Here is an 11,769-nt window from a genome sequence, read left to right on the forward strand (position 1 = left end):
CAATGATATACCAGGGGATGTTCAAATGTTTATAGTATTTTGAATACAAATAATATACCATGTATAAAAGTAGTGATTATGCAAGTACATTTCTGATTAATATATATTACTTTTTTGGATTAGATTTACTAATGTGAATGATTGCATTCTTATTGCAACTGGTAAATCTAGGGCTAATTTGTATTTATATATTAAGCACGTTCTGAGAAACTCATCGCTTCAATTTCCTAATTACCATCAATACTGATTCATCCATTCATCATCATCATTTTTAGTAGCATAAGTAGCATAACATGGGAATACTCAATCTCGTCATTTTACTTAATTACAGTACTTGAGTAAATGTATTTAGTTACATTCCTCCACTAATCTTAGACATGACTCATATCATATTTTGTATATTTCATATTTTGTATATTTCTGGTATTTATGTTTGTATAATAACACAGTCATTGACATTTTGTATTTTAGCTTTTTCCAACTTTGTAATGCAACTGCAGCATAAAAAAACCCCATAAATTAAGTTCTGTCCTAAATGATTGTTGTCTTTGATAAACACATTATTTGGGTAATAGATAATAAGATCTAATAAAAATGTGTTAAAAATAATCCAGTTTTGTCTCTGTTATACATACGATAAACTGAATAACATCGAATTTTGGATTGTGGGTTGGGCAAAACAAGACATGTCAAGACATCCGCTCAGGCTTTAGGAAACTACAAAGAGAGTGTTTTATAGTTTTCTTACCTTGTATAGTGAAAACATTTGTTGCCACGTAAATATCATCCCCAGAGCATTTACATGGCTCACAGTAAACACATTCCACAGAATTTACATATTAAACGTTAGCAGGCAAATGATGGGAATGTGCTGTTATCTATGGTTTCAAACAGCCTATTCCTCTTGTACTGCGGTACGCATCACTGCATATCTTTGGACATATCTTTTGCACTACTTTTTATTTTGTATTTTTGTATTTTATTATATATGTTGCGTTGTTGGAGGAGCAGGAGCTCAGGTCAGAAGAATTTCATTGCCATTTCTACACTGTAGCTTTGTGCATATGACAATAAAACCTTTGAATCTTGAATCTTGTTATCTGTATTTTGTTGAAAGGGGTCACAAGTGGGATGTCAGTAAGGGAGGGTTTTTTCTGAAACATTGGAAAATTGGTTGTACCTAAAGGAGACTGTATGATACGTTTTCTGGGGAAATAGCTCTTTGATGAAACTGGGCACAACTCAAAATAATGCTTTATGACAAAGTATGTAAAATAATGGATCAAAATAGTAAAGAACATTTACTCAAGTTCATTAATTAAGTACAATTTTGAGGTACTCTTTATCTGAGTAATTTCATTTTATGCTACCTTAGACTTATACCTCACTACATTTTGAAAGCCAATATTGCACTTTTTACATGACAACAATTATTTGAAAACTTTAGTTACTTTTCAGATTCAGATGATCTAATTCAAAATATGATTAGATAGATATATAGATCTATATAGATATAGCAGATTATAGAGATATAACTATAGGTTAGAATATCCAGACGCAGTTTACAAGTAATTTAAGCAAGCTCCACTTTTACCAGCTGTGATAGACACATTAATGCATCAATAATCATCTGCAGTAATGTAATATATATGATTTTGAAAAGGGTCCTTAATCATAACATTACATGTCACTTGTTAGACGCTTTTATCCAAAGCGACTTACATACATTCAGTACTGTGGACAATCCCCACAGGAGCAATTTGGGGTGAAGTGTCTTGCCGAGGGACACAACGACATGCTGACTGCAGTGGGACTCGAACTTGCTATCACCTGATTCAAAGTTCAGCGCACTAAATTCAGCGCACAATCCCACTGAGCCACAGCTTCCCTCATAACACATACTTTTATTTTTGAGATTTAAATATAATTTGATGCCAATACTTTAAACACATTACAGTGGGGGATCAGTGGGTAGTGCGCTGAACTTCGAATCAGGGGGTAGCAAGTTCGAGTCCCACTGCAATCAGCATGTTGTTGTGTCCCTGGGCAAGACACTTCACCCCAAATTGCTCCTGTGGGGATTGCCCACAGTACTGAATGTATGTAAGTCACTTTGGATAAAAGCATCTAACAAGTGAAATGTAATGCAATTACAGGAATTGGTTACCAATACTCAGTATTGGATTGGCACTATCCTAAGGAAAATACTTTGAAATGAGTCTGCAGCCTGCTTTAATTACTTTCCAAAACTAAACTACATTACATTTAGCTGACGCTTTATCCAAAGCAATTTACAATACCGTACATGTAATAAACAATAAAGATACAAACTCAGAACAACAAGACAAATGCAGATATGTTCACTTAAAATATGCCAAACTACACTAGGTACTACCTGTATTTATAAATCGTAATTTAATCATATTGTGAATAATTCCTAAGGAAATACACAAAATAGTCTACCTAGTTTCTTTCCACCCCTGGGTACTTTTGTATTTGTAATTTGTGATTATTATGAACAATGAACTTACTCAAAAATAGGTATTTTGTGTACTTAGTTACTTTCCACCACTTGGTACTATTTGTATTTATAATATGTGAATATTCAAAATGTAATAACTCAAAAATAAACATGTACTGTGTCTGTAACCTACTATACTACTTTCCACGAGTTTGTACTAAATCTAAATGTATTCATAATCTGTGAATATTCTGAATTATTCCTCCACCACTAACTAGTTGTTTCTTTGTTTTTCTTTTGTATATAAAAAAACCGAGCAAATGTTAAATGAATGCACATTCATCACTGGGTAATATTTGTATGTATAATATTCAAAATAATTCCAAATGTAATAGCTAAAATATAAACATAGTTAGTTGTTCTTCCAAAATAAGTCGTACTTACGACTGTGCACTGAAAGTATTCGTAATGTGTGAATCTCCTGAATAAATCCTAAACCACTAAATAGTTGTTTGTTTTTCTTTTATATATAAAACAAATAGGTACATCATGTTTATCAAATTAATGCACATTCTTCACTAACACCCAGCACAACTTATAGATGTTTAATTTCTCGTTCTCGGGTGCAAACTGCAGGCTTTCACTTGTTAGTCAAATTAAAGCGTCTGGAGAGGGAGAAAGAGCAGGGAGAAATCATTAGAGAGGAATCCCAGGCATATGGCTGGCTTTTGTCGGCTCCCCTCCCCCTCCCGTCCCTTCCTTCCCTCCCTTGCTCCGCAGCAGCAGCAGCAGGACAGAGGTAGTTCAGTTTTTGAAGCCGTGGCATGAATGATCTCATCTGAACCTGATCTCCGCTTTCCCTGCCGTCGATCCTATGACCGAGACGGGAATAAAATAACACAAACACGAGGTGAGTACCGGGCCGTTAGTAGCCGTTGTTACCCGGCGAGACCGTGTTTTTTTGTTTTTTTTCCGGGGGAACTTAAACAGCCCAGCCGCGGTAAAAAAAACTCTTGTTTTTGGCTAGAAAAAGGAGGAAGGACCGCGGAGGATGTGTGTGGGTGGGCGCTGTAGGCTAATTAGCCGAACTTGCTAGCATTTATGTTGTACAAGCAATACATAAAGAAGGTTATATTGAGACCAACTGTTTTCATTTTTCTACTGTTTCACTGAACATATTAGCACAGTTAGCTTAGCTCATAAAGTCAGAGCCGTAGCTTAGCTAGTAGCCGGCTAGCTGTTAGCTACTAGCGCAAAATGGCCTCATTGTCGCTCGGTAGCTCTGATGCTGAAAAGACAAAGCATGCGGCAGTCACGGCCAGCAGCTCCGAGCCGCTCTCTACAGCCGCTCTGCAAGCTCCACAACACCGGCTCATAACGCTTAATTAGTGTTATTCACAGGGAAATGTGAAAAATACAATGCCGCTGTGTTGTGAGTTTATTTACACGTTTAGTACGGTAGGCTGTGAAAGTGGAGGGGTTTCGGTGTGCAGTGGGGGATGGGTCATGCTAGCAGCCATTGACGTAAAGCAAGGCTGCATTCTGTTTGGCTCCTAGCATAATACAAGGGCTCAGTTTAATACAGAGGTGGAAGAAGTACAAAGTTGCACTACCAGATTTTAGGAATACTCTGTTACAATTCAAAGTCCTGCATTCAAAACGTTACTCAAGTAGAAAAGTATTAGCATTAAAATATACTTAACGTACCAACAGTACAAGTACTCATTATACAGATTTCAGAATAATATATATTATATGTTTTGATTATAATTATTATTACATGTAAAGGTGCAGCTAGTTTTAATTTAAACCTGTATGCTGCAGGGTAGCTTGTGAATGTTACTCAAGGTGTAACTAAAGTCTTATTTTAGGGTTGTTTATATTTCACATTATTTATCACAATCTGCTAAATTACTAAAGAAATTAAATGTTTGTAGCAGAGTAAAACTACAATATTTACATCTGAATTGTCGTGGGGTAGGAGTACAAAGTAAAAGATAGACAAGTACAATTGTATTTAAGTACAGTACAGAATACAAATTAGTTACTTTACACCAGTGGTTTAGTAGTCATCTTTCTATAGCTAACACTGTGTATAGTAGTGCTGTGTTGCATATATACAATTGTCTAATACAAGTTTTGTGACTACAATATTATTTGCGTAATATTTTTGTTTTTTTACATTTGATTACTCATTTCCTGCTAGACAAGTTTATTTGAACATCACATGTGTCAGCATTTCCTTGTTTTATCTTGTTGAAACTGTGTGAGTACATTTACATAACATGACAGGAATGTGTAAGTTTAAACTATTGGTTGTGCAGGAAGTGGTATGGATCTTGACCGCTGCAATAAGCATCTCTGGCAGACAAATTATGTCCTAATAATCAATATATGTTTGGGTTATACTTGCAGCATTTGAAATGATAGGTGCCTATAAGAACATGATTCTTTTAGGGTGTCTTTGGTGTAAAGTTATTGCATTTTGTGTTATTGTATTATAGTGGTTTTTCATGTCAAATTTGTCAGAAAATCTCTGAATATATTGAAAATATAATAGATACAGATAGTTGTAGTGTATATGTCTGATATTTTAGGGTAATCAAGATATCATTTTTGGTTCATTTACATTCTGTAGGTGTTATGTTTTTGCATCAGTTGTATGATGTGAGTTTGTCTGCTACAGGTGCGACATAAGGATGATCAAGTTATAGACCCAAGTCATTTAAACTCTGATTTATACAACACATATTATCTTGAAATTTGACCCAAAAATGCTGAACCATATGGTGTTCAAAACCACCCTTTTTCTATATACCTGTAAATGTCATGTCCCAAACATGTCCCAAACTGTTGTTTCTTCAATTTGCAGTGTGCTTTCTCTCAGGTTGTAGGTCTTCCTGGTTTTATCCAATTGAACTTTTACACGTTGTTGTTGTTGTTGTTTTTTCTTCCGAGAGATATTGCTCTATAGTGTGTCTTGTTTAACAGGGACCAGCCACAAATGCACTACACAAGAAGCAAACATTTCTCCATAATTCTTTTCCTACCCTTTTTGTATTTTAGATCTACGGGCACTTTCATAAATGACTTTTTCCCTATTCTGTCCAATGTCAGGAAATGTTATTCCCTGTGCAAGCGAGGACTCAAAAAAAGTGAAGGCTCCCAAACAATTCAGTGTATGTTAGATCTACTTCTTTTTTTGGTAAGGGTTATATCATTCATGTGATCAATCAGGGGAAGACAGTAGCTGTAACTTAATCTTTCTTTCTCATTTCATGTCAGGTTGTCATGTGTGTAAAGAAGCAAAGTTATTCCCACATTAAAGGCTGGAGAGAAGGAGCGAAGAGTTTACAATCAACCCCAAATAAGAAATTTGTTTGACTATATGTTGATTAAATGTAAAATGTTACAATTGTGTTTTTGTCTTTCTAGTTTTTGGCTTCAAAATCTTGCACAACACTCCTGCAGTCTTACAGTGTGTTAATTTGGTGATGGTATGTAATTTGCACTGATTATAGGGTCCTGGTTTTGCCTGGTATTTTAAGATGAACATTTAAAGGAAAACAAATTCAGCTTTGTTGGAGATGAATTGTGACAATAACAGCAGTGTTTTCCATTAGCTTGATTTTGGTTTCCAGCAGAAATGTGGGGCTTCTTTTGTAAAATTGCTAACAACTCTTTGCTGTTTGCTTTTTACTCTGTAAACCCTATTGCTATGCTGTTACAGTCAAGCATGTATCAATACCATTGTCATTGTACCCCTGGTTTTACTTTTTTGTGATTATTTTTAAAGAAATGTATCACAAAGTTTAAATTAGGTGGATCATTCACCCAAAATGCCCTGCCAACACTGGCAGGTTTTTTACACAGGAGACACAGCTGGACACTGCACATTATTTTTCTGTCTGGAAAATTAAATGCCACAGGCAACTGTTCAGACCTCAGTCTCCTTCTTACGATTATTTTTGGGGAGTCAGAGGGCCTTCAATGTTGGCAGGAGTGTTGTTTTATTCCTGTAAGACAACTGTGTGCCAAACGGTGTGTAATAAGGAAGTTGACTCTACTCTTCTTCCCCTCCTTCAGTGAAGAGAAAGTGAAAATCTTGTTCTACTAGTTTTTGAATCGTGGCGTGTGTAGACCCGGAAACCTGTTATCCCTTGTAAATACTAGTGGTTCATGGTGGTGTATTGTATTGTGATATTGTCAATGCTATTTTTTGTCATATTCTTATCACTTTTACCCCCTTAAAAGCACCTATTGATTAGGATATTTTCTTGCTCACAGGTGGCAGTGGGAAAGAATATAAGTGCACTGATCATGTAACTTGAGTGCTGTGTTTGTTTTCTGACAAAGGTCTGTCTAGTCTGTGCTTACTTTGATGCAGCGTTTGCATTTAGTTGGTAACCATGCTATTTTCGGTGGCTCAGTGGTCTGTTAAAAGTGTGGTTGTTCCGCCCAGCAGGAGTCTTGCCTCAGACTGGCCTAAAATGGGCAGAAATGGTGCTGAACAAAAGCTGCTTGTCACTCGTACAAAAGTACTTGAAGCGTTGCAGCCGGGACCGAGCTGCATTTCTATTGCCTGTGCCTCTCAACAGGAAAGGTATAGCAAACTTTAAGAAAAAAACTACAACAAACATTTACTGTTTACTGTAGTCCATTGAGGGTTTAAACCTGTAGTTTATTTATAACGTCACAGCTGCTGTTGAGCAGCTTGTAGCTCCCTCATGACCATACACAGATAAAACACCACATAGCCTTATTACATCACACATTTACATAATTAATTACATGGCACTTACTTTTTTCACAACAATCTTAGCTAGTGAACAGTAGGCATTTTGTGTGTTGTAAGTGTGATACATTTACTGATTCTAAGATAAGTGTCAAATGTCTGACTTTTTTTCTTTCTCCCCGCCATCACCACAGAGAGACAACATGTTCCCGAAGGGCACCAAGCGCAAGTTCTCAGACCCCGGAGAGGAACCGGTCTCCGAGGAGGACCAGGTCCCGGTGACTCCATCTGTGGCGGCCCGGACGCTGACGTCGGCATACAGCCTACAGCGGCAGTCGCTGCTTGACATGTCGCTGATCAAGCTGCAGCTCTGCCACATGCTGGTCGAGCCCAACCTATGCCGCTCGGTGCTCATAGCCAACACAGTGCGGCAGATCCAGGAGGAGATGACCCAGGACGGCACCTGGCAGATAATGACCCAGGCGCTGGCAGCCGCCCAGTGTCCCGCAGACCGCCTGGTGGCCACAGAGGTGCTGTGCCGGCAGACGGACCCGGCGGGGCAAAGCCCGAAGCCCTGCTCAGGGGCCGGCCTGGAGGAAGGCTACCACGCTGAGGAGGTGGTGATGGAGGGAGACGTGGAGACAGAGGTCACCATGTCCACTTTGTCGCCCGTCTCCCCCCAACTGTCCTCGGCCTCGTACCTCGCAGGTCCCTTTGGCATGGGACCCTGCTGGGAGGAGGACGAAGAAGATGGCGAGTGCGAGGAGGATGAAGAGGACGACAGCGAGGAGTGTGCGTCTGAGAGTGAAGAGGGGGACCGGGACCACCTGAGCCCAGACACCAGGACAGGGGAGCAGGTTTTTGGGACTTTTGAGATCAAACACCCAGCGCCGCCCCCTGACCCTGCCCTCGAGGAACTGTTTTCAGACGTGGACCCGTCCTACTACGACCTTGACACGGTGCTGACAGGCATGCAGAGTGCTCCTAAGATGGGGCCTTACGATCTGCTGGAGAGCCTTTCCTCTCACGGGCCCACAGCCCTCAGCTCCAGCTCGAGCTGCAGGTCAGACCTGAACGAACTGGACCACATCATGGAGATCATTGTGGGATCCTGAAACTAAAAACATTCCTCTGGCCTGTCAGAGCCCTCAGACTCTTTCCAGACTATGCACAGTACACATGTGCATGTTCTGTATGTGGTATTGTTACACATGGAGATTGTTAGAGGTTTTGGGGACAAGGTAGGGAATTAACAGCAAGCCAAGTAGATTTTGGGATCGGCTGTTAGAGGTGTATTTAGTCTTCTAACGGCCACTTAGGCAAGTCGGCAGCTGCTGTTGGGACCCTCCTCTTTTATTCAGAAATTGGCAGTTAAAGTAGAGATCAGAAATGAATGAATTTTGGGATTCACAAGCCACGTTGGTCTGTGGGTGAAGCGGTTAGTTTCCTACTTTGTTGATGAAATCCAAAACTTGACAATACGTGTGAGAGAGGGCGAAGATAATTACCTATACCATGATGCATTCTTATTTACGTACTTTCCATGTTTACGTCTGTCATACATTCTGTTGTACTAGCTCCTTCTGGTCGTATTCTCTGCCATTCTGTCCATTTTCTATTTATTGTATCATGGACTGAGGAACAACTCATCACACTACATGCATCAGAAACAGAACAAATTGTAAATCCAAATCTATGAATCAATGCATATTTTCCTAAAGATTTGAGCAATTATGAATGGAATATATGTATATGTACGTATGTGTATATAGAAATATATTTTTTGCATTATACAGCTGGGGGATTTTGCAAGTATCATTTGATATTAATTATTATTTTTCCCTCCCAAGCGGTTTTTAAGATTTTAATGTAGCCAGACTCGAGACAGTGTCTTCCCATGGTTTGGTAAAAACAAGTCGACTGTAACAGGTTTCAGGACTGGCATCGAAACACTTTTTCAAGGCGCTGTTCTTTCATTTTCACAAAAGCTTTACGCACGGCAGGGAAATAATCGCCGGACACCAACCAAATGCTGGATAACATTTGACTGTTTCTGTTAAGTTAACAGTAGCCAGTGGTAAAACGTAAGTCATTTTCCTGCCCTGCTTTACATACAGATCTAATAACAATAATAACAACAGCTTTTTTTCCAGAAGCATTTTTGGAGAAAACCCCGGGGTGATAACTGCATCAAGAAGCCATATTTCTTTCTCTAATTTGTTAGAACAACAAATGAAAAGTTCTGTTTGTCAACTCAACCTAATTTATTGTTTTATTTATTGTATTTATTATATCTAGGTACCGACATGCCATATTGACGTATCAATTCAACCACGAGGCCCGATGAAATTATATTTATCCAAATTTTCCCTCCGTTTTGAATGCAGTACCTATTTGTTACTCACATTTTTTATTATTATTATTAGTAGTAATAATAATAACCGGGTTACTATTCAAATCACTATGCAGCTCTGTCATACGTGTTTCAAAATGATTGTATACGACTCAATGTCCTTTAATTCTTTTATGCAAACAGTTGCCTTTTCTCCTAAAGATGTGGAAAAATCAAATGCATTTTTCAAAAAATTGTTCATTATCATCGTGATGAAGAGATTTAACTCAGGCAAACTAAATGTATTGACAAAAATACAGTATTACGACACGCTTATTACCTTACCACAACACTCCTGAAGGATGTCACTCTGGTCTGAATGGGAGCTAGAACTTCAAAGACTAATTACCGTTGTAAAATGTATGCATTTTTTTATATTAAGGAAAAACATTGTAGCATCTTTGTAAATATTTTTTATAATAAAAGGTGCAACTATTAAATGTGTGAACTGGATCAATCATTTTAGTATTAAGCATATTTTATCTTGTTTTCTTACTGCTTTTAAAAGACTTGTTTGTTTGACCTATTGGCTTTTGGGTGAGCATGAAAGATAAGGCTCGTCAAGACACTCAGCAGGCTGGGGGGGTAACAGATTGTATGTAAAGAGATTATGTAATCAGGATACAGAAAAAAAGGTAACTGTGTTCACTTACTGTTACATAAAATAGACGTAGTTAGATAACTGGTACATTTTTTTTAAATAAAAATACAGAATGGGGATTCCTAGCAGTCCTTAATGACTCCCGCAGGGGGAAATGTATCACGTTACAGAATAGAATATATCTTTATTGTCATCATACAAAGTACAACGACATTTCTTTGGCAACTCTTCAAGATAAAGGCTTGGATGCAACAAAACTTCCTGCAGCTTAATAGCTCCAAAACAAGCTATTTTAGTTGGCACACCAAACCAGGTCCCGCCATCCCCCATAACCCACATTACCTTTTCTGGCCAAAACATACCCCTCTCCACAGCAGTTACCAACCTGGGTGTAAGATTTGAAAGACATCTGACCTTTGACACCCACATCAAATACCTGTGCAAAACCTCCTTCTACCACCTCAGGAACATTGCAAAACTCCGTCCCACACTCTCCCTGTCAGATGCTGAACAACTGGTGGGGGGGGCTGTGGCTCAGTGAGATAGTGCGCTGAACTTTGAATCAGGGGATAGCAAGTTCGAGTCCCACTGCAGTCAGCATGTCGTTGTGTCCCTGGGCAAGACACTTCACCCCAAATTGCTCCTGTGGGGATTGCCCACAGTACTGAATGAATGTAAGTCGCTTTGGATAAAAGCGTCTAACAAGTGACATGTAATGATCCATGCCTTCGTCTCCTCAAGGCTCGATTACTGCAACGCTCTCCTCACCGGGACTTCTAGCGGGAGCCTTCAGAAGCTCCAATACGTACAGAACAGTGCCGCTAGGATCCTGATGAGTGTGAGAAAATACAACCACATCACACCCGTTCTTCATTCCCTCAACTGGCTTCCTGTCTCATTCAGGATCAAATACAAGATCGCACTACTGACCCATCAATGCATCCACGGGAACGCTCCTCCATACCTGAAGGAACTTCTCACATCTCAAACCTCCACACGCAACCTCCGCTCCACAACCAACCATCGGCTTCGCCCCCCGAGGACCAAACTCCGCACAATGGGGGATCGGGCTTTCTGTGCAGCTGCTCCTCACCTGTGGAATTCCCTCCCAGACCACCTGAGGACTCCACAGACCAACTGAGGACTCCACAGACCAACTGAGGACTCCACAGACCACCTGAGGACTCCACAGACCAACTGAGGACTCCACAGACCACCTGAGGACTCCACAGACCAACTGAGGACTCCACAGACCACCTGAGGACTCCACAGACCACTGACGCCTTCAAGAAAGGCCTAAAAACCTTTCTTTTAAAAAAAAGCCTTTAATTAAACTTTTGTTTGTTTTTATTATGACTCCTGTAGCACCTTGGGATTGCTGTTAGCAATGAAAGGCGCTTTACAAATCGAATTTATTATTATTATTAGTATTAACTCTCACTGCAGTAAAAATTAAGCACAACAAATAAGAGTAAAAGTGACATAGCAGATAAACGGCAAACAATAAAGAGTAAGCACACATTGGTAATAGAATACAAAAATAAAGACAAATGGGTAGACATGCATAGTCTGAAAATAAT

At 39.2% G+C, this 11,769-nt stretch overlaps 1 protein-coding gene across 3 annotated transcripts; it reads left to right on the forward strand.

Annotated features, from left to right (window-relative positions):
• The first annotated feature begins 3,201 nt into the window (after window positions 1-3,201).
• cdca4 (cell division cycle associated 4) lies at window positions 3,202-10,028 on the forward strand. Of its 3 annotated transcripts, XM_034121251.1 has the most exons (4): window positions 3,213-3,371; window positions 5,897-5,958; window positions 6,927-7,064; window positions 7,391-10,028. In XM_034121251.1, exon 4 carries the CDS (start codon window positions 7,400-7,402, stop codon window positions 8,309-8,311), a length of 912 nt encoding a protein of 303 aa, XP_033977142.1. In that variant the 5' UTR covers window positions 3,213-3,371; window positions 5,897-5,958; window positions 6,927-7,064; window positions 7,391-7,399; the 3' UTR covers window positions 8,312-10,028. The 3 variants fall into 3 exon arrangements, with proteins under 3 accessions (XP_033977059.1, XP_033977142.1, XP_033976974.1); XM_034121083.1 differs by lacking the exon at window positions 5,897-5,958; XM_034121168.1 differs by lacking the exons at window positions 5,897-5,958; window positions 6,927-7,064 and having other exon boundaries at window positions 3,202-3,371.
• The last annotated feature ends 1,741 nt before the right edge of the window (window positions 10,029-11,769 follow it).

This window comes from Trematomus bernacchii, unplaced genomic scaffold (assembly GCF_902827165.1).
Source record: "Trematomus bernacchii unplaced genomic scaffold, fTreBer1.1, whole genome shotgun sequence".
Taxonomy (NCBI): domain Eukaryota; kingdom Metazoa; phylum Chordata; class Actinopteri; order Perciformes; family Nototheniidae; genus Trematomus; species Trematomus bernacchii.